Here is a 27,913-nt window from a genome sequence, read left to right as displayed (position 1 = left end):
CTTCTATTTTTAGATCCTCAATTGTCCCATCATTCATTGTAGTAACTAACATCAGAATCTATACCAATAAACTACTGAAGTTTATAATGCTATCATAAAGTAAACGTGTATTCATTCTGTTAAATTATCAACTATTTCCAGCACATGCTTCATTTCCCTTTTTAACATTTGTTTTACCAAGTCTTTATGAAACAATTCCCCCTCTCTCTCTTAGTCCTTTTACTTTCTATTTCCGTTTTCAAAGTTAAGATAAGCAAGCTATAAATGTCAGGGAAAGGGGGAGGAAGGGGGGAAATTCATCTGGCAGCATAGAATAGCAGAGAAGAAGCCAGGGAAGAGAAAAAGTCAACAGTATTTAATCATTTTCTTTACTTTCCCTTTGTACTTTGATATTTCTTCCCAATTATTAAGTCTTAGAGCTCTTAGCTGGCACTTTTTCTTGCTGCTTTAAATGTGACCCTCCCTTCTCTTTCTCTATGAACTCAAGCTGTTTGAGATTGTTTCTCTGGACCCCCTACAGATTTTAACTGCTTCGGGGATTTTTTAAATTGTTTTTTGCATTTTACAATGAAATGATTGGGGAGGCAGGGAACCAGGTCACCCAGGGGCTCACTAATCTTGTCCAGGTCTGAGACTCACAGGTCTTTCTTTCCTTGGCTTGTGTACATAAATTCATGGTGACTTCATGGTACCATCCTTTGAATAAACTGCAGCAGGGCCTGTCTTCCTTATTGTTGTTTTGCCTCTGGAGGTCTTTGGATTTTTGATTTTGCTCAAACTGAATCTCTCCTGGATTCCTCCCCACTCCCCAAGGGTTCTGCCTGGGCACTGAATTATGAGCTGTCAAAACAGTCAGATGGCTCCTGCTCATATCTGTAATCTGGAGAGTCTTGAGGAGGGGATTCTTCCAAGCCAATGCACCAAAACTGTATGTGATAAAAAAAATACACTAAATAAAATCTTCAGAGACTGGGTCTGAGCAAAAAAAAGTTTGTTTGTTTTTTTACTTTCTTGAGAAAGGGCAGACTCTCAAATCTCACTCCAAACGTTGGCAAGAGTCAGAGTTATACCTAAAGTATAGTCAAGCAAGATTATTTAGACCCCAACCATACTCCCCCCCATTCCTAATCCTTCTCCCCTTTAGCCCATTAGCTGGGCCTTTGGGGGTGCAATCTATTTGTGGGAAATCTACCCCAGCAACAGACAGGAAGAAAAGATGAAATGTTTTCATAATATTTTTCTCACCAGATGGTAGATAATTTGGGACCTTCATAATTCTCTAAAATGAAGTAATGTCTATAGTCAGAAAGTCTTCCTAGTTTACAAAAATAGTCTTATCAAACAGGTGACTGTAGGCCTTCTTTGGAATACTAGATTTTCTTCACATAAACATTTCTTAAACCCCGAGAGGACTTGACTAGGAACTTTTCCATACGATATAATTAAAAGTTTGTAATTATTTTGAAAACAGTTCATATCTTTTGACTATTTAGCTATTAGGGAATAATTTTTGATCTTACATTTATCTGCCTTTGTACCTTGAACACACAAACTTATCAGAGAAATTTTATACAAAGATATTTTCCCCTTTGACCACCTCTCTTTTTATGTTACATGCCTTAATTTGTTTGTGCAAAAGCAGTTTCATGTAGACAAGTTTTTGATTCAGTAATTTATTTCTATCTTCTAATTTTTTATGATTTGATTTTTGAAAAGATCGTGTATTCATTTAATAATTTATTGTGGCATATGATATCTCCAGTAACAATTTTAAAAGACAGATGAAATCCAGATTTATAATCATGTCATATATGTTACTCTTTCTCTATGTCCAAGACCTTGTCCTTGCTTAAAGTGAAAGAAGATAAATTCATACTTATTTTACAGGCTGTTGTTTTATTCTGATCTTAAAATCTTTTTTAAAATTATATTTAATTTTATTTTTTACTTTCAGAAGTTGGAATTTCTAAAGAGGAGGCTCTAGAAACACTGCAAATAATAAGGCGAGAATGCCCCTTAGATATGTCAAGATATGCTTCTGTATCTGCATCAGGCAAAAAATGTACAGCATTGGAACTTCTTGAACAAGAACACGCCCAGGGCTTTATAATTACCTTTTGTTCAGCGCTGGATAATATTTTGGGGGGTGGAATACCCCTAACCAAAACAACAGAGATTTGTGGTGCACCAGGTGTTGGAAAAACACAGTTATGGTAAAAGAAAAATGTCGTTTTTTAAAAATGTGCTTAGTAACATGTAAAGTTATTTAAAGGACTTCTGTGCTGTAGGTCTGTATTCTGTAAAATTAAAAAAAAAACTAGAAACTTTTATGCCTATGTATATAAAAACAAAATCAAAAGATTGCTCATTTTTTCATTACTACTGTACCCCATCTTGATATATATGCATTTTTGTTTTTGTATGGAAATTAGATCATAAGAAATGCTTTAGTGGAATTTCAGCATTGTTGGACATATTTAACATTATGCTGGACAGTAAAATCAAGGCATGTTTTCTAAGAGAAAATATTCAGTCATTCAATCAGCTAGCATGTAATAAGTGCCTGATACGTTCCAGGCATTATGTTAATCTATGGGGATACAAAGAAAAGCAAAAAACAAACAGTCCTCTTAAGGATTTCACAGTTTAATGGGAGAGAGAAACAGCATGTAAATATGCCTAGGAATTGTCACTTGTTATATCTTTAAAAAGTCAGGGGCTTATCTTTGATTTGCATTTATGCCATTTTAATATTCTTTATGAATACCTAAAGATATAAGACAGCATGATATAGTAAAGGGCTACCTTAGTGAGCATGATCAATCTTACAACCTATTGATGCTCCCAGACAAATCTCTAATGTTACAGTTTGACAATCTTGATTTCATTGGTGAAGGACGTTTCCACGCCAAGAATTCCTCATACAATGAAATCACAGGTTTTCTTCTCTAACTTACCACCAAACAATAGTTATTTAATACCACTCCCCAATCTTTCACCCCACCTGTCTTTATACTGTTTAGTGCTGGTGTAGCTGTTATCTTTTATCATTTCTTCTCATTTGCCCTGGGATTCTCTATTCTTACTAAGGACTACTTTTCCCTAAACACTTTTCTAGAAAGCCCAGTCACCTTCTGTCCTTCTCCTTATTGCCAACCTCCTTGGTTCTTCCTCTCCTCCCTCTTTCCCCAGTCATGAACTATGATCACATCAACTCTTTCCTAGATTGTCTGCTGATCCTACTCCCTATGGATCATTCATCATCTCAGTAATTTTCCTGACCAACATATGTTCAAATAGTAGAATTAGAATGTAAACTTAATTCGAGAACAGATCCTTGAGGAGCAAGAGCTGTTTTTGTTTATTTTGTATGTGTATCTCCAGCACTTAAAATTATACTTGGCATATAATAAACACTTAATAAAATTCCTTTTTCATTAATACAATAATTATTTCTTTGTTTAACTCTTTTTTTTAGTTGTTGTTTTTTTTGTTGTTGTTTTTTTGCAAGGCAAACAGGGTTAAGTAGCTTGCCCAAGGGCACACAGCTAGGTAATTATTAAGTGTCTGAGACTGGATTTGAACCCAGGTACTCCTGACTCCAGGGCCGGTGCTTTATCTACTGCTCCACCTAGCCGCCCCTTGTTTAACTCTTAAATTTTGCTTAAAAATATTTTATTCTGAAAGATATCATTTTGACATTTAAATAAATTTGTTTTGTTGTGATGCCAGCTAGAAAGAACTACCAGATATAAGTTCATCAATTTAAAGACATTCCTTGCAGACTCTAGTAAGGTAAATTTAAAGAAATAAAGTTAAAACCTCTACTTTGCCCCAGACTGACCAGGGTCAAGCTTGCCCCTTCTTGAGCTTGAAATTGACATGTCAACCTCCTCCTTAGACTGAACATAATGTTTAGAGGCCACAGGTCATGAGTGACACTCACTTCTTTTGACTTTTTCTCTTCACAGCATGCAGTTAGCAGTAGATGTACAGATTCCAGAATGTTTTGGAGGGGTAGCAGGTGAAGCTATATTCCTTGATACAGAAGGAAGTTTTATGGTTGACAGAGTGGTCGATCTTGCCACAGCCTGTGTTCAGCATCTTCACCTTATTGCAGGATCACACTTGGAAGAGGGTAAGTTTAGAAGAGATGTTCTTTCCTGTAGGACACAAACTGAGAGTAAATGTCCACATGCACTTGTAATTCAAAGTAATATTTAGGTGCTGATCCTTAAACTTAGTTGTAAAGTAAAATAATGATTTTTAAATGACTTCTCTACCCTTCCTCCAATCTTTCATGCCTTTAGGTATTTTGACATAAATGAATACTTTTCATATATCAGTTATTTTTCCTTGAATAAGTCTAGAGTAGGGAGGTTATTGTACCATGTGCCCCACTATCTTCCTTAGTTACCCATGGCCTAGAGGATCCTAGCTAGAGTTGGCTTTAAATGGGTAGCTCTCTGGGCATCAAGGCCTTCTTACAGTGTCCCTTTTCTCTTTTCTCCCCCTTCTAGCTGTACAGATCTCCCCATCCCATTCTTGTAATTTTATTATTATTATTATTATTTTGGTTTTTGTGGGGCGGTGGCAATAAGTGACTTGCCCAAGGTCATACAGCTAATAAGTATCAAGTTTCTGAGGTCATATGTGAACTTAGGTCCTCCTGTTTCCAGCTCAGTGTTCTATCTACTGCACCACTTAGCTGCCCTTGCCCCCATCCCCATTCTTGCCAGAGGGATCCTAGAATTCCTATTTCCTTCCTGCCCCAGTCTCCTTTAAGGTTCCTACTCTATGTATGTACCCTTAGGATCTCTGGATCTTTCCATGAACCCCAAAATTGAACTCACTTTTGTGTAATGTCTTCCCCAAGTAGAGAGTAAACCCCTTGAGAACAGGATCTGGCTTTTTGTTTGTATTCCCTGCACTTGTAATAGTGCTTAGTACATTTTGTTGTTATTATCATTGTTGTTCAATTGTTTCAGTAATGTCCAAATCTTGGGACACATTTAGAGTTTTTTTGGCAAAGATACTAGAGTGGTTTGCCATTTTCTTCTCTGGCTCATTTGACATAGGAGGAACTGATGCAAACAGGATTAAGTGACTTGGCCAGGGTGATGCTGTTTAAAAATGTTCAAGGCCAGTTTGAAACTCAGGAAGATGAGTCTTCCTGACCCCAGACCTGGCAGTTTATCCACTGCACCATTTATCTTCGCTACCTAGTTCAAAGGAAGTGCTTAATACATGATTTTTTTTTTTTATTTAGGACAACATATACTCTTAGAAAGTTTGTTTTTAAAATTCCAATCATGTACTGTATAGACAGAATGTAATTCAGTTTAGCATTTATTCAACCATTGTGTATGTCAAAATCACACAACCCTTGCTGCACTAGTCACATATTGGCATGACCCTTGCTTTCCTGGAGTCTGATAAAGTGATATGACACATGTACATAAGTATGTTTGTTTTTTAGTTTTTGCAAGGCAATGGGGTTAAGTGGCTTGCCCAAGGCCACATGGCTAGGTAATTATTAAGTGTCTGAGGTTGGATTTGAACTCAGGTACTCCTGACTCGAAGGCCAGTGCTCTATTCACTGCACCACCTAGCCGCCCCAGTTGGCCACTTCTTAATGTGACTTATTAGGATTAAAATGTCTGGTTTTGTTAATTGAAAATGTTAACCAGATTTATTGAGTATTTATTCTAATAGATATTGGTATAATTTAATGGGAGGAATTCCAGCTCTGCTACTTAAATGTAAATATGATTTAAACAAGACCCTGGGCCTCAGTTTTCTCATGCAAAGTAAAGGGGTTTCAATAGATGATCTCTGAGGATCCTTCCAATTCTAAATTTTTGACTTTTCCCCTTCTTAAGTCAATTTGTTTTTAATGTAGCAAACTGCCTACCTAATGTCTCTGAAGCCTAAGAATTTTTTTTTTCAAATCACAGACCATTTGGAGAATATGGGAATGGTATGGGGTTTTTTTTTGTATCTTAATCTAATTTCTTTTTTTTTTTTTTTTTTTGCAAGGCAAATGCGGTTAAGTGGCTTGCCCAAGGCCACACAGCTAGGTAATTATTAAGTGTCTAAGACCAGATTTGAACTCAGGTACTCCTGACTCCAGGGCCGGTGCTCTATCCACTGTACCACCTAGCCGCCCCACCTAATCTAATTTCATAGTATTCTGCTTCAGTTAGCAAACATACTCTTAAAAGATTTTTGCTCTTGAAATACCTTAATATTTAAATGTGTGTGAGCAAAAAATGCATATGGAATAAACTTTAAAATATTCTTTCTAAAACACATGGAAATCATGATTTGGTATTATTAAAAATAGCTTATTTTTTATTAGTAGTATTTTAGCTTATACTTTTATGATCTTTTCAAGGTTTATAAAAGTCTTTACTTGTAGCAACCCTGTGAGGTAAGTAGTGCAGATTATTTATTATTTCTGTTTTACAAATGAGGAAAAGTTTTAAAGAGGTTAAATGATTTGTTCAACCTTATATAATTTGTGATTGAGCCAGGGCTTAAACCCATATCTTAAAGCATGGACAAAGTAGTTTTTGTTATTGTTGTTTTTGTTTTTACAAAGCAATGGGGTTAAGTGGCTTGTCCAAGGTCATACAGCTAAGTAAGTATTAGGTGTCTGAGGCCAAATTTGAACTCAGGTTCTCCTAACTACAGGTCCCAGGCTCTACCACTGCATCACCTAGCTGCCCCTCAGTGCATAGTTTTTATCCTGTCTCTTAGAAATGTGAGGGAGAAGTAGTTCAAAGCCATTAAGTGATTTTTTTTTCCCTCAGGATTCCAATATTAAGTAGAAAAGCTGAAAAATGGAACTTGAGACATGACTCAGAGTTGGATATTTTAACTGGTCTGTTGCATAGTCCAGAGAAATCCAAGAGCCCTCAGTTCCTTTACTTCCATTTTTGTATCTTTTTTATTTTTTTAGGAGGTATAACTTTTTTCTTTTTTATTACTTTCCCACCTTCATCAAAATAATTACTCATTTTCTAAGGACCTGTTATTGTTTGTTTCAGAGTACCAAAAAGCACTGGAGAACTTTTCCCTAGAGAGCATACTCTCCCATATCTATTATTTTCGTTGTCACAACTATACGGAGCTACTGGCACAGGTTCACCTTCTTCCAGACTTCCTTTTGGAACATTCAAAGGTATGGAACCTTAGGATATGTTTGAAAATCACAGACCATAAACATAGTGACATCAAGTTAAGATAAAAGCAGTCTTTCTCAATTCTTTAGGTGGTTAGGACATTTTTTCTTTTTCCTCTTACCACCATCTTAACATTTAATTTTTTTTTTGTTCTGGATAATGTAAACCACCAATTGTTCACATTTTCCTCTTTTGCCTTTTCTCTTACCACCCCCACAACTATTTCCCTCTTTTCATTTATTTACTACCCAATAATAGTCACACCATCATTTTTCCTCCTGAGGTACTTTGTGCTGAAAATAGGTTTACTGTATTGCCTTAATTATGAAGAAGTATGTGTTCTGCAAATTAACACTTTTAAAAATGCCTCTTCTATTCATAGACTTAGTGAAAGCCTTCCTCCTCTTCTATTGCTTTTCCTTCCCAATTAGAACCTGTGTTACTTGGGGCAGGTGGCCATGTAGGACAATATACTTTGGAAGCTGCCTTCTGTTTAGATATAGAATACAATGGGAGTCTAATTCAATACACTGAGAATTGCATTTTGAGGTTATGTCTCAGGGAGACTTTGTTTCTTCTTTCCCAAAGTCCAACACAGCAGGACTAAGTGACTGCCTCCTTAGGCGTGAGCATTTGTTTAAAAAGCTGGGGAGGGTTGTTACAAAAGAAAATTGGTAGATTAATATAATAATCCCCAAATGCAGGCTATCCCTACTACCTTACTATGTGATTTAAGGTTTTCATGGAGTTAGACTTCTTTGCTTTTTTCTTTGCTGTATTTAATTTTGTGGACACCTAACAAATCAGAGGAGTTAAAAAGCAGATAGCATTTTTCTAGAATCCCATCAGGTTGCATATAACAGCCACATAAAATGATCTGGAGTTAACTGTCAAAGCAGAAGATATAAATATTTTTTGTTTTGCTATGTTTGTTGACACAGAGCTTTTTTAAAAAACATTTTTTTGTATGAAAAAATAGTTTTTTTGTTATTTATAGTTTATTTTATTTAACATTTAATTTTTAATTTTATTTATTTTATTTTAAATTACAAACTGTCTTCCTTTCTTCTTCCTCACCCCATGCTAGAGAAGATCACCATTTAGTGCAGGGGTATGAGTATGGGGGAGAGATTGGGTGGGTGGGGGGGAGTATATGTGTGTGTCTTGTGTACATATATATGTATATAATGCAAAATATACTATGCATATATTTATCAGTTCTTTCTCTGGAGGTAAATAGTATCTTCTTTCATAGGTCCTTTGTAGTTGATTTGAGTGTTTATAATACTCAGAATCTCTTGGTTGTTCAGTTTTTTTTTTAACAATATTGCTCTTAGGTGTATTATATTCTCTTGGTTTTGTTCATTTCACTCTTTATTATTTCATGTAAATTTTTCCACGTTTTTCTAAAATCATCTTGCTTACTGTTTCGTACAACCAGTAGTATTCTATTAATCACATACCACAACTTGTTTAACCATTTCTCAATTGATGGGCATTCCCCTCAATTTTCATTTCTTTGCCAAAGAGAGCTGCTAAAGATATTTTGTAACATAGATTCTTCTCCTTTTCCCCTGATCACCTTGGGAAACAGACTTAATAGTGGTTTGGCTAGGTCGAAAGATATCTACAACAATTGTATATATATAATTTTCACCAATAATTTATTAGTAGCCCAATTTTTCCACAGCCCCTCCAGCATTTTTCAAATTTCCTTTCTATCAGATCATTTTAGCTAATCTGATGCGAGATGAAATCTCAAAGTTGCTTGAATTTTTCTTTCTCTAATCAGTGATGATTTAGAATGTTTTCCATGCCACTATATATATATATAAAACTTTGATTTTGTTTTATTGAAAAATTGCCTAATCATATCCTTTGATCATTTATCATTTGGAGAATAACTCAGTGTTATAATTTGACAAAATTCTCTATATATTTAAGATATGAGACTTTTATTTGAGAAACTGTCTATAAAAATCTTTACCCGATTTTCTATTTTCCATCTAATCTTGACATTGGTTTTATTTCTACAAACCCTTTTTAACTTAATGTAATCAAAATTATCCATTCTATATCTCATTATTCTTTTTTTAATATCTTTATCTATATTTATTTAAAGATACATTTCTATCCATAAGTGTGATGGGTAATACATTCCATGTTCTTATTTTCTTAGGATATTGCCCTTTAGATTTAGGTCATGAATTCATTTGACCATATCTTAGTAAATGATATAAGACATTGATTTATATTCACTTTTTTCGAAATTGTTTTCCAATTTTCCCTCCAAATTTTTACCAAATAGTGAATTCTTATTATCCCACAAGCTTAAATCTTTGTATTTGTTGAACACAAGGTTAACTGCTGTCTATTACATGTCTACTCTGTTCCACTGATTCACCTTTCTATTTCTTAGCCAGTAACAGATAGTTTTGATAATTACCACTTTATAATAATAAAAAATAACTTTAAAAGCCCTATCTACCCATGAACATTTAATATTTCTCCAATTATTTAAATCTGATCTTATGTGTACAAAAATATTTTATAATGTTCATGTAGTTCCTGAATTTTTCTTGAAAGGTATATTCCAAAGTATTTAAAGTCTATAGTTTTTGGGTTTTTTTTTTTTTTTTTAGGTTTTTGCAAGGCAAACGGGGTTAAATGGCTTGCCCAACGCCACACGGCTAGGTAATTATTAAGTGTCTGAGACCGGATTTGAACCCAGGTACTCCTGACTCCAAGGCCGGTGCTTTGTCCACTACGCCACCTAGCTGCCCCTAAGTCTATAGTTATTTTAAAAGACTTTCTCTTTCTGGTTCTCCTTGTGGGGTTTTTGTTCTTGATATATACAGATACTGATTATATGTGGGTTTATTTCACATCCTGCTACTTGGCTAAAATTACTGTTTCAACTAGCTTTTTAATTAATTTTGTAGGATTTTCTAAATATACCATTATATCATAAAAGAGATAGTTTTATTACTTCATTGTCCATGCTGATTCTTTCAATTTCTTTTTCTTTCTTTATTGCTATTACTAGCATTTCTAATTTAATATTGAAATATTATTGATGACATTAGACATCATTGTTTTACTCCTGATCTTACTGGGAAGTTTTCTAGCTCATCTTCATTATGAATAATGCTTACTTATTGTTTTAGGTAGATACTTATCATTTTAAGGAAAAATTCATTTATATCTAAGCTTTTAAGTGTTTTAATATGAATAAGTGTTGGACTTTTTCAAAAGCTTTTTAATTATTTATGATAATTTAATTTATTATTTTTAATTTATTTCAATCTATTTAATTTATTTTTATTTTCTATTTCATTCTATTTATTTATTATTTATTTATCACTTACTAATTTATTATTAATTATTTTAATTTAATTTATTATTATTAATAATTTATTAATTATTTAATTATGATAATAGTTTTCCTTATACTAAACCATCCCTGCATTCCTTGTATAAATCTCATTTGGTCACAACACATAATTTTTTATATATTTTTGTAATCTTCTTGTCACTGTTTTATTTAGGATTTTTGTATCCATGTTTATTAGTGGAATTGGTCTATAATGTTCTTTCTCTATTTTTTCCTATTCCTGGTTTAGGTTTCAGCACCATATTTGTTTCATAAAAGGAGTTTGATAGGACTTGTTTGCCTATTATTCCAAAACATTTATTTAATATTGGAATTAGTTGATTTTTAATGTTTGTAGAATTCACTTGTAAACTCATCTGGGTCTGATGTATTTTTCTTTTTTCTTTTTTTTTTAAGATTTTATTTATTTTGAGCTTTACAAGTTCCCCCCCAGTCTTACTCCACCCCCACCCCCCACAGAAGGCAATTTGCTAGTCTGTCTGTCTGTCTCTCTGTCTGTCTCTCTCTCTCTCTCTCTCTCTCTCTCTCTCTCTTTAGCTTTTTGTAAGGCAAATGGGGTTAAGTGGCTTGCCCAAGGCCACACGGCTAGGTAATTATTAAGTGTCTGAGACCAGATTTGAACCCAGGTACTCCTGACTCCAGGGCCAGTGCTTTATCCACTGTGCCACCTAGCCGCCCCAATTTGCTAGTCTTTATATTGTTTCCATGGTATACACTTATCCAAATTGAATGTGATGAGAGAGAAATCATATCCTTAAGGAAGAAAAGTAAAGTATTAGAGATAACAGGATCAGACAATAAGAAATCAGATTTTTTTTCTAAATTAAAGTCCTTGGGCTTTGTTCAAACTACACAGTTCTTTCTCTGGTTACAGATGGTATTCTCCATTGCAGGCAGCCCCAAATTGTCCCTGATTGTTGCACTGATGGAATGAGCAAGTCCATCAAGTTTGATCATCACCTCCATGTTGCTGTCAGAGTGTACAATGTTTTTCTCTGGTTCTGCTCATTCTGTTGCATTTTTCTTGGGGAGTTCGTTTGTGGCCAATTCAATTTTTTCTCTACAATAGATTTATTTAGTTATTTAGATATTCTATTCCATCATTAGAGGTGAAAATAGATAACAAAATTATCAGAGTGGGGCACTTTAACCTTCCCCTCTCAAAACCACAAACTATAACAAAAAATAAGTCAAAAAGATGAATAGAATCTTAGATAAGTTAGAAAAGATAGTTATCTGGAGAGAATTTGGATGATATAAGAAAGGAATGTACTTTTTTCTCAGCAATATTTGATACCTTCACAAAAACTGATCACATATTAAGTAAGGCATAAAAGCTGTTAATCTAAGCAATTTATATTTTTGTACTTGTTCTTCTACTTTACTTAAATCATTAAATTTATTGGCATATATTATTAGGCAAAATCACTCCTAATGATTGCTTTGATTTCATTTTCATTAGAGGTATATTCACCCTTTTCATTTTTCATAGTAATGATTTGTGTTCTTGCTTTCTTTTTAAAATCATGTTTACCAATGTTTTACTATTTTATTTTTCCTAAAACCTTCTATTTTATTTATTAAATCAATAGTTTTCTTACATTCATTTTTATTAATCTTATCTTTAATTTTTAGTATTTCCAATTTGGTATTTAATGGGGAATTATAAATTTATTCTTTTTTCTACGTTTTTGTTTGTATGTTTATTTGTTTTGGTTTTTGCAAAGTAATTGGAGTTAAGTGACTTGCCCAAAATCACAGAGCTAGGTAATTATTAAGTGTCTGAGACCGAATTTGAACTCAGGTCCTTCTGACTCCAGGGCCGGTGCTCTATCCATCATGCCACCTAGCTGCCCCTCTCTCTATTTTTTTTTTAATTGCATACTCAATCCATTGGTCTTTTCTCTATTTTATTGATTTAAGCATTTAGGGATATAAATTTTCTCTGATTACTACTTTTGCTGCATTCCATAGTTTTTGGTATGTGGCCTCATTATTATCATTCTCTTTAATAAAATTATTTATTGTTTCTATAACTTGTTATTTAACACATATATTTAGGATTATGTTAGTCTCCAATTAATTTTTGATCTATGTTTCCATGGTCCCATATTAAGTATATTTTTATTGCATATTATATAAAAAGGATACATTTAATAGATGCTTTTCTGCATTTAACTTTAAAGCTTTTATGCCTTAATATGTGGTCAGTTTTTATAAAGGTACAGGCTACCGCTGAGAAAAAGCCATCTTTTCTAACTTATCTAAGATGCTATTCTTCATCTCTTTGATTTCTTATTTGTTCTTTCATTAGATTTTGTAGTTTTGAGAGAGGAAGGTTAAAGTGTCCTACTCTGATAATTTTGCTACCTCTTTCTGCCTCGAATTCATTTAGTTTTTCCTTTCAAAAACTGGATTGGGGGCAGCTAGGTGGCGTAGTGGATAGAGCACCGGCCCTGGAGTCAGGAGTACCTGGGTTCAAATCCGGTCTCAGACACTTAATAATTACCTTGGGCCTTGGGCGAACCACTTAACCCCATTTGCCTTGCAAAAACCTAAAAAAAAAATACAAAATTGGAATGCTATAGCATTTAGTTTAATATTGATTTTATAAGTGCATAGGTTTAGTATTGATTTTTACTTCATTATCTGTGGCATTTCCCTGTTTTCCTATTTATTTCTTTTAATTAAATCTTTTTTAGCTTTAATTTTTGTCTGAGTTCATGATTGCCACACTTGCTTCTTTTGCATCAACTAAAGTAGGATAAATTTACCCTAACCTTTATTTTTACATTTTACTTAGCTCATTTTAAAATGTATTTTTTTTTAGGTTTTTTGGTAAGGCAATGGGGTTAAGTGGCTCGCCCAAGGCCACACGGCTAGTTAATTATTAAGTGTCTGAGGCCAGATTTGAACTCAGGTACTCCTGATTCCAGGGCCGGTGCTCTATCCACTACACCACCTAGCCACCCCCTAAAATGTATTTCTTGTAAACAGCATTGTCAGCTTCTAGTTTTTAATCCATTCTGCTACCTGTTATTTTTATGAATTCATCCCATTCACATCCAGAGAAATAGTTACTTAGGTTTGTATTTATTTCCCTCCATCCTCACTGCTTATTCTTCTTTTCTCTCTTTTTTACTCCCCTCCTCAGACATTTAATTTACTGCAGACCACTGCCTCCCTAATCCTTCACTTATCCCCCTTTATTTAACCATCCTTCTAAAAGTTCTTCCCTTATCCTCTCTTACTTCTCTTTAAGAAACTTTAAGAAGATTTTTATAGCCTTCTGGGTATATATGCTATTCCCTCTTTAATCCAGTTCTGATGAGAACATCTATGTAGACTCTTTCAAACTAACCTACTAATTATAACATTTTTAAGTGTTACAGATGTTTTTTCCATATAAAAAGTAAACAGTACGATCTTATTAAATTCCTTATAATAGGTTTTTCATGTTTACCTTCTTATGTTTCTCCTGATTCTTATAAGTCATATTTACCATTCAGTTCTAATCTTTAACCGATGAATACCTGAAAGTCCTTTAATTTATGAAATATTCTTTTTTTCCATGTAGGATTATATTCAACTTTACTGGGTAAGTTATTCTTGGTTGCAAATTCAACTCTTCTGCTCTTCGGAGTGTCATATTTTATATCCTTTCCTCATTTAATGTAGAAGATACCAAATCTCTTATTTTCTCCTTGATCTGAATACTTTGAAACTTAACTGTAATGATCCTGTGAATTTTCATTTTGAGATCTCTTTCAGATATTGATCAGTGAATTTTTTCGGTTTCTTTTTTCCTTACTAGCTCTAAATTTCAGATAAGTTTTCCTTAATAATTTCTTGAAGTGTAGTATCTAGACTTTTTTTTAAACATAATTTTCAGCAATCTAGTAATTTTTAATCTCTTGTTTTTGTGAGATAGTAATGTTATGACTTTCCCAAGGTCACACAGCTAATAAGTATCAAGTATCTTGAGGCCAGATTTGAACTCAGGTTTTCCTGATTCCAGGGCTGGGCTGTATTCACTGTGCCACCTAACTGCCCCATAAGTTGTTTTTCTAGTGAGAGAATTTTACATTCTCTTCTTTTTTCATTCTTTTTATTTTGTTTTATTATTTCTTGATGTCTTATAAGTTATTAGGTTCCCCATGCCTAATTCTAATTTTTTAAGAAGCAACTTTCTTCTGTAAGTTTGCCTCTCTTTTTCCTATTGGTTGACTACTTTTCAGAATTTTCTTGTAGTCTTATTTTTTCCTAATTTTTCCTTGCCTCTCTTATTTGACTTATAAAGTCCCTTTTAAGTTCTTCCAAAAACTTTTTAGACTTGGGAGCATTTTATATTTTTCTTTTAAGTAGAGACTTCACATTCTTCTGAGTTTGAAGCCAGATCTTCTCCATCACCATAGTGGCTATCTATGATTGAGATCTTCTCTCTTTTTATTACTCATTTTTAGTGGCTTATTTCTTGGCTGTTAACTTCATGTTAAAGTTGTATTCTTGTTCTGAGGTGAGGGGGATACTATCTCAAGCTTCAGGTTTTTCTTACAATGGTTTTCTGAGCTCTGTCCCATGGCCTGACCTCTGCCCCTGAGCCACAAGCAGGGCCCCAACAATGCTATCACCACAAATATCTCTTACTTCCTGCTATCCTTCTCCTTCTACCCTCTGCCTCCCACAAGCTTAAGCTCTTTACATTGCTTCAGAACCAAAATTGGGGGCCCACTCTTATGTGAATGACCAGACTCTATTGCTTTGTGCTTTGCCTATACTAAAATCTGGGTCATTATCTTGGGTTGAAATTCCAGGGAAAGGAGAGCTTTACTACTGCTGGGCAACAAGGACCCACCCCACAGTTCCAGGGCAGAAAAGAGTGCTTAGGGTCACTAATAGACCAGAGCACAGGCCAGTAGAGTAGTAAACTCTCCTTAGATCATACCACTTTGGAAGAACTGAAAACTTGCAAGTCCCTAGAAATATCTCTGAAAACAGCTGCAGAACACCCCATAAGCTTGGGGCAGTGAGCTCTCCACCCTGGAAGCAGAGCCTTACTTTAAGTTAAAATCAAGTCAAAGACTGGGAAAATGAGCAAGCAGGGGCGGGAAAAAGAGAGACTCTGATCCTAGAAAACACAAAAGATAGAAAGTCAAAGCTTCTGTACCCAAAGCCTTGGAGAAAAATATGAACTGTTCTCAGGCCATGGAAGAGCTCAAAAAAGGATTTTGAAAATCAAAAAAGAGAGGTAGAAGAAAAATTAGTAAGAGAAATGAGTGTGATGCAAGAATATCATGGGGAAAAAAATCAACAATACTGAAGAAAATAATGCCTTAAAAACCAGACTTGGGGTGAGATAGGAATGTCCTGGGAGAGAGGGAAAGGGGATAGTAAAATGGGGTCATTATTTCACACAAAAGAGGCCACAAGGGCACTCCACAGTGGAATGGAAGAAGGGAATGTAAGGGGTAGTGAGTGAACCTTACTCTAATCAGAATTGGCTCAAAGAGGGACAGACACATTCAGTTGAGTATAGAAATCCTACAGGAAAAGTAGAACAGTAAGGAGATAAGAATTAAGGGGGTTGAGGTGATAGAAGGGAGAGCAGATTGTGGGATGAGCTAATCAGTAGCAAAACACTTTTGAGGAGGAACAGGTAAAAGGAGAGAGCAAATAGAATAAACAGGGGTGGGAAGGATAGCATGAAGGGAAATATGGTTAGGGATTGTAACTGAAAAAAACTTTTGAAGCAAGTTTGTCTGAAAAAGCCTCATTTCTCAAACAGAGAACTGAGTCAAGTAAAAGCCATTCCTCACTTGAAAAACGATCAAACGATGTCTCAGATATGAGATATGAACAATTTTCAGATGAAGTTATCAATGTTATTCATAGCCATATTAAAAAATGTTCTTAGGGGCAGCTAGGTGGTGCAGTGGATAGAGCACCGGCCCTGGAGTCAGGAGTACCTAAGTTCAAATCCAGCCTCAGACACTTAATAATTATCTAGCTATTTGGCCTTGGGCAAGCCACTTAACCCCATTGCCTAGCAAAAATCAAAATAAATAAATAAATAAAAATAAATACATTTTTAAAAAATGTTCGAACTCACTCTAGATTGGAGAAATGCTGATTAAAACAGTTCTGAGGTAATATCTTATACCTATTGGATTAGCCGATGAGACAGAAAAGGGAAATGACAAATGTTGAAGGGGATGTAGGAAAAATGAGACATAAATGTTCTGTTGGTAGAATTGTGAACTGATTCAACCATTCTGTAGAGCAATTTGAAACTGCTCAAGAACTATAAAACCATGACATTACTAGGTCTATATTCCTAAAGAAATGAAAAAGGAAAAGGATATATATGTACATGGATCTATATAGCAGCTCTTTTCTGGTGCCAAGGAATTGAAAATTGAGGAGATGCCCATCAGTTGAGGATTGACTGAACAAATTGTGGAGTGTGATTATGATGGAATGCTATTAACGAATAATGAGCAGGATGCCCTCAGAAAAACCTGGAAAGATATGCATGAATTGATGCAAAGTGAAATGTACAGGGTACAGAGTTACAGCAATATTGTAGGATGATCAACTGTGACTTTGCTTTTCTCAGCTACATTGACCCCAAGGCAACTCTTAGGGACTTATAATCAAGAATACTCTCCCCAGAGAAAGAGCTGATGATGTCTGAATACAGATTAAAGTATACTTTGTTTTTAACTTTATTTTTCTTGAAGTTTCCTCTTTTTGGTGGGGGGATTTATGCTTCCTTTCATAGCATGACTATTATGGAAATGTTTTGTATAACTACACATTTATAACGTATATCAAATTGTTTTCTCATTTGGAGGTGAAGGTATGATTGGGGGAGGAGGAAGGGAAAGAATTTGGAACAGTTTGGAAAAGTTTTAAAAATGAATGTTAAAAATTGTTTTTATATGAAACAAGGGGGAAACAGAATATTAAATAAATTATTAAAAAATAATTCAAGAATATGTAACCTCCTTGTGATTGTCTGCCTAGACAGGAACATTTCTTTTTTTGTTTTTTTTTTTTTTAGGTTTTTGCAAGGCAAATGGGATTAAGTGGCTTGCCCAAGGCCACAAGGCTAGGTAATTATTAAGTGTCTGAGACGGAATTTGAACCCAGGTACTCCTGACTCCAGGGCTGGTGCTTTATTCACTGTGCCACCTAGCCGCCCCAACAGAAACATTTCTTAGAAATTATACTTTAGTTTCCTGATTGGGATGAAAAGAAACAAGTTGTTTCAAGTTGCTTTACTTCTATAATCTTTAATAGCTCTGCATCTCACTGTATCTGTGTTCACATCCAGATATTCCAGGGGTGGTGATCAGCACCCAACCTTGCTTTCTCATTCTGAAAGATGCTTGTCCTTATTTTAAAATTCACTTTTATTTCTTTTCTTTTTCATATATGAACTTAAAGTGTCTCTGCATGACACAGTTTTCATAGAGTTGTAAATAAATTATGTTAAATCAATTTTACTTTTTACATAATTAGCATTTTAGACATTTGGATATAAAACCATATTACAGCAAGACAATACCACTTTTGAATCAGCTGTTTACAATTCCCTAACATGCCATGTACATATGCGCATTGATCCATTGGGGCAAGCAGAAACAACAGGCAATTAAATTACTTTGAGGACATTAAACCTGATCTAGAAGCCATCCCTATACATAACCTTCAATGTCATGTACCACCCCAAATTTCTCCAAGGTACTTTCATATTTTAGAAAGGCAGGTTCAGTTAATAGAAAATTATGACAGACAACACATCATTTACTTGGTGGGAATGTTTTACTTATGCTCTTGAGTCGGTGCTAATTTGAAAGCAACTTAACTTAAAAACTTGTTATGATTATGGTTGATTCTTAGACTAGATAATCCCTCAGTCTTGCATTCTATTTATACATCTTCATTGGTGTTCAGAAAAGTTATCTGAAAAGCAGCAAATGGCTCACATAAAATTAAGAGCTTCAGGATAGAAAAAGTTTCTAGCCACACTATATTTTCCTTCCTTAGCAGTATATACTATCCTTAAACTTTAATTAAGTATACTATTCATTTTTATAAGTCTACAAGGAGGTCTCAGCATGACCAAAAGGGCAGTTTGTGAGAGTACAGCACTTTTCAAGATTATGAAGAAAATAGTTTACATGCCTTCTTAGGGGAGACATCCTTCTGTGTTTTTTTTTAAAGTAAACATTAGGACAAAGTAGTTACTTTCTTGTTTTTTATGTTCATATTTCATTAGAAAGTTTTTAATGGACTCTTCATCATGATTGTAGAATTCTAAATTAATGTTATTTTTTGCAAATGAGAATCTGTAGGACTGTAATTTCATCACTGTATTAGAAACATAACTCTTATAGTGAAAGTGAAGAGTGTAATTAGGAAACTATGAAGACTGGAGTGAAGAGCAAGATCGGACTTGAACTCCTTGTGGTTGGCCTCCAAAACTTATCACTGCTATGGGGAAATCATGTCTACTTGGCTGCATCTAGTTCATTCTCAGCTGTCAGTTCATATAGGGAAGTTGTGTTGAGGGTATTGAAAAGAAGATTGAGCTAAGAAAAAGAAGAAAAGGGAACAGGAAAACTGGCCCTGGCTCCTTTTTCTGAAGATCCTTTTCTCAATGATGGCACTTGAGCCACTGTCTCTTGTGCAGAAGCCAAAATTGGAACTTTTGCAGTTTTTCTGCGCCTACCATCAGTATCTCTCCTTACTTTGAGTACCCAAACTTTTTTATCTTTGGATATTATAGTGTTCATATATTCACAACCATAAAATGTTTGTGTTAGAACTGAGAGGTGCAATTTAGGACTTTTGAGTGCATTGTGCAGATTCCTAACTGCAGTCCAACCCATTCTCTTTTTCCTTTTCAAATATGAATCTGGGTCATAGTTCCTCTGCAGTATCTGTCCCAGATATTCACATAAATGTCTACATTCATACATGAATGCTTATATAAAGAGATGAGGGGGAAAAGAGGAAAGAAGAGTGAGGAAGAAAGAAAAGAGTGAGAGAAGGGAAGAAAAAGAATGGGGGAGAGCCACAGAGAAGGAATCACAGTTTTCAGTCATCTAGCCATCCAACTTCTTGTCATAGTTTGGAAAGGAAGCATTTTTATCTATGCTATTTTTCTTAATACTAATAGATCTCACTGAAGAAATCCTGTATTCCTAGTCTTGCTGGAATCAGAACAACGTCATCTGCAAACAGGAGCACCTTGGAGGACTCTTCTGTGTGGACTCTGTGCACCCTTTGTGACAGTGGCAAATATTGTCATACCCTTTTTTATTTCTCAAACTTTAACCAGTGTGCTTTTTGTCATCCACCCCCATATCTCCTCTCATAGGAAAGTAAGCACTAAGTTACAGAGTGTCCCCAAAATTTTTTAGTGCAGAGTAAAGCTACTAGAGCTTAAAATACTAGGACTTTTGGGGACACTCTGTATATGCTAATTCAATCCAGAGAATTTTTCATTTCTTTGTATAACATTTTTATGTCTTTATGAGCTATAGATGATATTAGTAGATAAGTTTTCTTCATGATCTTTTTTTTTCCTTAGGACCAGATGCCCTACAAAATGATATTGCTACTTTGGTACACAAAATGAAACTGTTGGCTAGGGCGCTACCATTTTTTATGTGCTTCATTTCTTTAGATAATTTGTCAACATATTGATCTTTGGATACATTTTCATATCTAGAGTTGTAATAATTAAGTCCATATTTATAGATAATTTTAAGACTCATTTTTAGCACTTTTTTCCCTTTTCTAGTTTTTAACCACTGCAAGTGGAAGTTTCTATGAAATCATCCTCCTCATCATTTTTTGTAGCACAGTAGTATTCCATTGGTGCAGTTCAGTACTTACCCTTCCTTTCTCATTCTCAGCCAGTCTCTATTTGATTTTGCCAGAACACTCTTTCTAAAAATTAGGTTTGACCATGTCACCCTTCTCTACCCTTGTCACTCCAGTGGCTCCCTATTACCTCAAGATCAAATGTAAAATCTTATATTTGACTTTTAAAACCCTTTAAAACCTACCTGATTCTTTCCTTTCCAGTCTTCTCACTCCTTCCCCCCTCTTTATACTGTCTTATACATAATATCAACCTTCAACTCAATTTAGGAAATTTTCAGACTGTCCCCTGTGGGGAAATGTTCTTCCTCCTCATCTCTTGATTCTCACCTTCTCTGGCTTCCTTCAAGTCTCAGCCCCACCTTCTAAAGAAGCCTTCCTTCTCTTCCTTTTCCTTAGTGCCTTCTCCAGGTTATCCTTTATATTTTGTTTGACCAGAAGTGTCTGCTTGCTTTGTTCACTGTAACACTGAACTCCTGACAAGGAAGAGCTGCTTTTGCCATTGTCCCAACACTTAGTATACAGTAGGCCCAAAGGAGGTGTATGTTGATTTGATTGGTCACAGAGCAAGGGCTGCTTTTCTCTCTGAGCTTCATAGATTGCCATGGACAAGGAATGCAGTCTCTTCTTATGTAGACAATGGGCTCAGACTGCAAGCCTGTGTGGTGCAAAACCGGGCAGCTTTCTCTCCACCCCACCTGGTCTTCACAAACCCACAGTCACCTCCACCTTCTACCCGACAAAAAGCATCAGGAGGATTGGGGCATAGGCTGCAGAAAGTGAAAGGGGTTTTTTCCTTCTTTGGAAATTTGTCCAAAATAAGGTAACTTTCAAAACCTAGGAAGCACTTATAAAAAAATCTCTGAATGATACAGAGCAAATAAATCAAGTAAAAATAGGTCATAATTTTTATAGCTGAACTGCCAACTTGACTACTAATTCAATAACAAATTATTAGCAAGATGCCAGTTGCTCTGGCATAAAGTGACTCGCTAGTCTGCTTAATATCTTCTCATTTGTCTAACCTATATGAGGTAAGAACAGAAACAGCCTAAATTTAATTTGTTCAATTATTACTAGCATTGGGCAAGCACTATTGTTGTTCGATCTTTTTAGTCTTGAATGACTTTTCACAAGATTTTCTTGGTAAAGAGGCAAATAGGCTTAAGTGACCCATGGTCACATAGCTAGTAAGTGTCTCAGGCTGCCACTAATTACTTACTATAAATAGACAATTCTCACTTTATGTAAGTGAACCTTTCTAAAGACCTTTAATGTAAAGTATTTTTATATTATATGAATTTTCCTGAGGATGCAGGGAAGGAAAGAAGAGAGGGAATCAGGAATAAGGCAGCACTGACTCCATGAGGGAGAAGGCAGATCCATGATTCAAGGACATGTGGGGGTAGAGTACAGAGAATGAGAGCAGGAGGAAGAACACTAGGGAATTAGGGCCAGATATAAGGGGCTCTAACTGGAATCAAGGACACATACAGGAGAGGATAGGCAACCTCAGATCTGGAGACAGTCACATGGTACACAAGCATGGACAAAGAGAAGACAGACATGTAGGCAGAACACAAGGGTTGGTGAGCAGAGTGGGACAAAGGTCTCCTCTCTCAGTGCTGGAGGTTTCAAGCCAAGCTCCCAAGCTAGAAGCGTTGGCAGTGGTGGTCTCTCCATTCTTTTGGTGGAGGAGTAGGCAGCCCCCAGAGCTTTGGAACAAAAGCAACTATATCTAACAGTTATACCTAATAGGGGCCTTAAGGAGCTGAAGCCTTGTGTTCTTTCCATTTAAGGTGTTCTTCTGCCCCACAACACCAGTTGTGGTGTAACACTGGAGTTAGTCCTAAAAGATATATCTGTTCCTCTTCTTTCACTTGGGGAGAAATTTCTTAAAGTTTTTGTTTTGGCATGTATCTAACATCTCCCCAAAGTGGAAATAAGGCTTTTTCACACACAAAGGAAAAAGGTTGTGTTTTCACACAGCCAAGGGGGGAAAAAAGCAACCATTAATTTTGTATTCTGTATTTTAGACCCAAGTTGTCTTTTAAGTTTCATTCTAAGGCTAAGCATTTCTAGTTTAGACAAATACCCCAAGTGACATATCCTCCTTCTCTCCACACCCCCACCCTGTCTCCACTTCCATGCTCTCAGACATCCTTCTAACAGAAGACGATTCGAATTAACTTTTGTAGGAATCTTGAACAAAGAGGTCACATGTTAAAATACAATTTGGGGTTAACATTTTTTTCCCTCTAATAAAACAGGAGACTTAATCTTCTACTAAAACTATTCATTTTCTTTGACCATTCCCCCTCAAAAGTTCAAAACGACTCCCTCCCAAAGAGGACTTCACTCACCTTTAAAGATCCATTGAATCATTAACTTTGTCAGCATAGTGGCTAATAAGGGCTGTTTTCCTCATACAGCTAAGTCCTCCAGCTCTGACTCCCATAAGATCAACTTAGAGGGATTGTCATCCCCAGAGTGCAAGAATGCTGACTTAGTGGTTGATGAGAATGGGCATGGCAGTTCTGTTGTGTGTATTATATAAATTAGAATGTGATAACTACATAGGAAAGATTTGGACAAAATGAGTTCCTTGACTCTTGTCTGCTTTTGAATTTTAATGGTGTGATGCTTATAAATTATCTTAAAACTCCATGCCTCAAGACTTAATGATGAAACTTTAAAGAAATTCCATTACCCACTAACCAGCCTATTTAATTAGACAGATCTACTTTATCCTAAATTTTGTATTATTATAACATAAATTTTTTTTTTTTTAGGTTTTTGCAAGGCAAATGGGGTTAAGTGGCTTGCCCAAGGCCACACAGCTAGGTAATTATTAAGTGTCTGAGGCCGGATTTGAACCCAGGTACTCCTGACTCCAGGGCCGGTGCTCTATCCACTACGCCACCTAGCCGCCCCTATAACATAAATTTCTGATATGTTTCAGGCAAAGAAAAACTATGCATTTAAAATTCATTAAGGTTTCATGAGATGACTTATAGATTTTTATCTTAGTATTTTTTTTACTGAGGTTAACTCCTTTCTGAAGATAAACAAGATAAACAATTCAAAATAAAATTTACTGGACAGAAACTTCAAATATGCTATAATCATCTTGACACTTCACTAAATGCTTTATTGTATTTTGATGATAATTTAGTATATTTATGTGATTATTAGTACAACGTTAAAGATTTAATGATATTAAATTTCTCTTCTATGATTAATTATTATATTTAGCATAATGAATCATTTGACTAATAAAGTCTAATTTCTAGCATTGCTTTCATAGTCTGTAGTTGTGAATATTGTTAACTTATATAAACTCCTAACTAATTAGTAAAAGAACTGTTCCAGGGAAATCCCTGTATATCAAATTCAGTCTTATAATTTAACTGTTGGTTCATATTTCCTTAGCATTCTCATTTTTAGTAAATTTAAAAAAATTGAATGTAGGGACAGTTAGGTGGCACAGTGGATAGAGCACCGGCCCTGGAGTCAGGAGTACCTGGGTTCAAATCCGGCCTCAGACACTTAATAATTACCTAGCTGTGTGGCCTTGGGCAAGCCACTTAACCTCATTGCCTTGCAAAAACCTAAAAAAAAAAAATGAATGTTAATTTTATACTGTACTTCTTGTATATTTAGGTCCAGCTGATTATAGTGGATGGGATTGCATTTCCATTTCGGCATGATTTTGATGATCTCTCTCTTCGAACAAGGCTACTGAATGGACTAGCACAGCAGATGATTTGCATGGCAAATAATCACAAATTAGCTGTAAGTTTATGGATCAAGAAAGTTTCATAATCATTTGTATCAGATTTTACTTACTGTGCCTATCTATCTATCTATCTATCTATCTATCTATCAAATTAGGCCATATTTGTCTTAATAGCTAATATACAAAGTGAGCACTTTTAAAATTCTTTAAAAAATTTTAATATATAAAAATTTTATTCATTTTCCAATCATATACAATAATAGTTTCTACCTATCATTTCTTATAAGATTTTGAATTTTGCAATTTCCCCCCTTCCCTCTCCCTCCCCACAGAAGGCAATCTGGTAATCTTTACATTGTTTCCATACTATGTATTGATCAAAATTGAATGTGTTGAGAGGAAAAAAAAATCTTTGAGGAAGAAATAAAGTATTAGAGATAGCAAAATTATTTAGTACATAAGACAACTTTTTTTTTTTTAATTGAAGGTAATGATGTTTGGTCTTTGTTGAAACTGCACAGTTCTTTCTCTGGATATAGATGGTATTCTTGGTCACAGATACCCTAAAATTTTCCCTAATTATTGCATTGATGGATTGAGCAGGTTCATTAAGTTTGAGCATCACCCCATTGTTGCTATTAGGGTGTATAATGTTCTTCTGGTTCTGCTCATCTCACTCAGCGTCAGTTCATGCAAGTTTTTCAAGCTTCTCTGAAATCCCATGCCTCCTGCTATCTAATAGAACAATAGTGTTTCATAACATACATATACCACAATTTGTTCAGTCATTCCCCAATTGATGGACATCCCTTCAATTTCCAGTTCAGAAAGTGAGCATTTATGTTAAGAGTGAGATAGGTTTTTTCCCTTTTTTAAGAAGAGTCTTTGCTTCATATAGCAATGTCAATTCTATTGGTGGTTTATCTTCAACTTTGTGGGATATGTGATAAGCAATTTTCCCAAGTTCTCCCTTCCAGTACTTGAAATAGAATATTCAGCTGGCTGTTACTGATTTGTTATTATCTTTGTCATTGTTATTAATTTCTCCCAACAGTAGTGTTTAGAAATTTTCTGTCACTCATAGGAATTGATAGCATTCTTGTCTTAAATACTTTCTCTTGTCATTTGCCTTTAATTCAGATTTGTTATTCTTGTTAAATGGCCAGTAGGTGGCATGTTCTACTTAGAGCTATTTATAGTTCCTTAGAGCAAAGCTTGAGAAATAATCAGCCAGTTTGAAAGGTTGCTATTCTAAAATGGTGCTCAATGCTTTCCTCTTGCAAAAAAATGTTATTACATAAGAATTTTAGTCATTCTCGAACTTCCAGCCAAGATGGCAGAGAGAAGATAGGCATAGTTCTAAAGGCTCCTGATCTTTCCCCCCATGTATCACATGAAACAAACCTCTTAAAAGAAATCCGACCCACAAAACCAAGAAAGAAAAGGCAGGAGAAAGAACATCTTCCTCAGGATTTGTCTCCAGCAGCAGCATTAGCCAAATTCAGGCAGGTAAGTTTGGGCTTAGAGGGAAGATCAGCCCCGGATCAACCAGATTAACAGCTGAATCAGAGTCGGGAGTCTGAGGGCCTGAGAGCTGGACCTGCTGGAAGATGGCAGGGGCTTGAGTCAACTATAGAGCAGAGGCACTGGTGTTGGTGCTGTCCCTCAGGAGCTTGCAGACAGGGCTGGGGAGAGAGTTCCGGTGCAGGAGAGCTGTGGACACCATCCCTGGGCTCCTCTGATCTGAGGCACTCAGAGTGCCATTACCTCTCAGACCTGTTCCTGAACAAACAAATGCAAACTACTTCTGCCTCAGGCCCAGGTGTGTGAGCAAAAGAACCAGCCCAGCTGATGAATGACCTCAGGCCAGGGTAAAGAGCACCATTGATTGAAGGCCAAAGAATTCAATAGCTCCCTTCAAGCAAAGGGAGAAGGCCTCAGTCAAGGTCACAGACACTCCAGAGAAAGCAGCCAACATCTCCTACTGGCCAGCCAGAGAAACTGCACCAGTGAGTAAAGCCTTTAGGATCCCAAGGCCCTGTGAACCAGTCCCTCCCCAACTCAAGGTCTTAGCAAAATGAAGAAGGGTCAGTGGAAAGGAGGATCCATAGAAAAATTCTTGGAAGGGAAAGACCCTAACTCAGAAAGACCTAGAACCTCTGAGGAGAATACGATCTGGTCTTCAGCACAGAAAGACTTCCTTGAAGAAATAAGGAAGGAGCTTAAAAATCAACTGGAAAATTTGGGAGAGACAATTAATACCTTGCAACAAGAAAACAAATCCTTAGAAAGTACAATTGGAAAAATACAAAAGGAGAATAAATCTCATCATCAATTGGACAATTACAAAATGAGAATAAATCTCTCACATCATCATTTGGACAAATACAAAATGAGAGTAATTCTCTCAGTTGGGCAAATGCAAAAAGAAATTAATTCTCTCAAAACCTCGATTGGTCAAATGGAAAGCTCTTTCAAAAGTAGAATTGACCAATTGGAAAAGGAGTTGCAAAAGGTTAATGAAGAAAACTCCTCCCCCCAAAAAAGAATGGAGTCTACAGAAACTAATGACTCCATGAGACACCAAGAGTCAAACAAAATCAAAAAATAGAAAAAAATAGAAGCAAATGTAAAATACCTCATCAACAAAACCACTGACCTCAAGAATAGATCGAGGAGGGGCAACCTGAAAATTATCATGGAATCTGAGGGCAAAGTAGTTATTGAAAGAGTACATTGACCCCCACCAGGGAAAGATCCTAAAATGAAAACACCAAGTAATGTTGTGGCCAAATTCCAGAACTATCGGATAAAAGAGAAAATCCTGCAAGCAGCCAGAAAGAAACAATTTAAATATCAGGGAGCCACAGTAAGGATCACACAGGACCTGGCTGCATCAACATTAAGGGATTGAAGGGCCTGGAACGAGATATTTCGAAGAGCAAGGGAGCTTGGAATGCAGCCAAGAATCTATTTTCCTGCAAAGCTGAGCTTAAAGTCAACCTACACATACTCAGTTAACTTATAAAACATCTAACCTTTCAAGTATTAAAAGGGGAGGGGGATGGAGAAAGGGAAGGGGAGTGGGGGAAAAAGGGGAAATAACAAAGGGAAGGGAAAGGGGAAAGAAAGGGGAGGGTGTGATATAGGCGGGCAAACACACTGAAGAGGGTGGTATTGGGAAACAAAATACTGGGGAATATGGATAAGGGGGGAAAGGGGAAAATACAAACAGAGGGAAGATAGCACAGAGGGCAATAAAGAATTAGTAATCATAACTTTGTGAATGGGATGAACTCTCCCTTAAAAACATAAGCAAATAGCAGAGTGGATTAAAAACCAGAATCCTACAATATGTTACTTACAAGAAATTCATTTGAAGCAGAGAGATACATATAGAGTAAAGGTAAAAGGTTGGAGGAAAATATATTTTGCTTCAGCTGAAGTAAAAAAAAGGGTAGCAATCCTTATCTCAGACAAAGCAACAGCAAAAATAGATAGCATTAAAAGAGATAAGGAAGGAAACTTTATCCTCCTAAAAGGTACCATAGACAAGTCATTTCAATACTGAATATATATGCACCCAGTGGGACAGTACTCAAATTCTTAGAGGAGAAGCTGAAAGAACTACAGGAAGACATAGACAGCAAAACTTTTTTTTTTTAAGTTTATTTTTTTATTCTCATTTTGTACAAT

The 27,913-nt window shown here is 35.5% G+C and overlaps 1 protein-coding gene across 1 annotated transcript in view; it reads left to right on the top strand.

Annotated features, from left to right (window-relative positions):
• Positions 1-27,913, top strand: part of RAD51C (RAD51 paralog C) — an 84,026-nt gene that overhangs the window by 12,618 nt on the left and 43,495 nt on the right. The window contains exons 2-5 of the mRNA XM_074223602.1: positions 1,955-2,213; positions 3,972-4,138; positions 7,053-7,186; positions 24,142-24,273. Coding sequence (XP_074079703.1) covers positions 1,955-2,213; positions 3,972-4,138; positions 7,053-7,186; positions 24,142-24,273 — 692 coding nt within the window. The remainder of the gene's footprint in view (positions 1-1,954; positions 2,214-3,971; positions 4,139-7,052; positions 7,187-24,141; positions 24,274-27,913) is intronic.

The sequence above is a fragment of the Macrotis lagotis genome, chromosome 2 (genome assembly GCF_037893015.1).
Source record: "Macrotis lagotis isolate mMagLag1 chromosome 2, bilby.v1.9.chrom.fasta, whole genome shotgun sequence".
NCBI lineage: Eukaryota > Metazoa > Chordata > Mammalia > Peramelemorphia > Peramelidae > Macrotis > Macrotis lagotis.
This window is presented reverse-complemented; position numbering and strand designations above follow the sequence as displayed.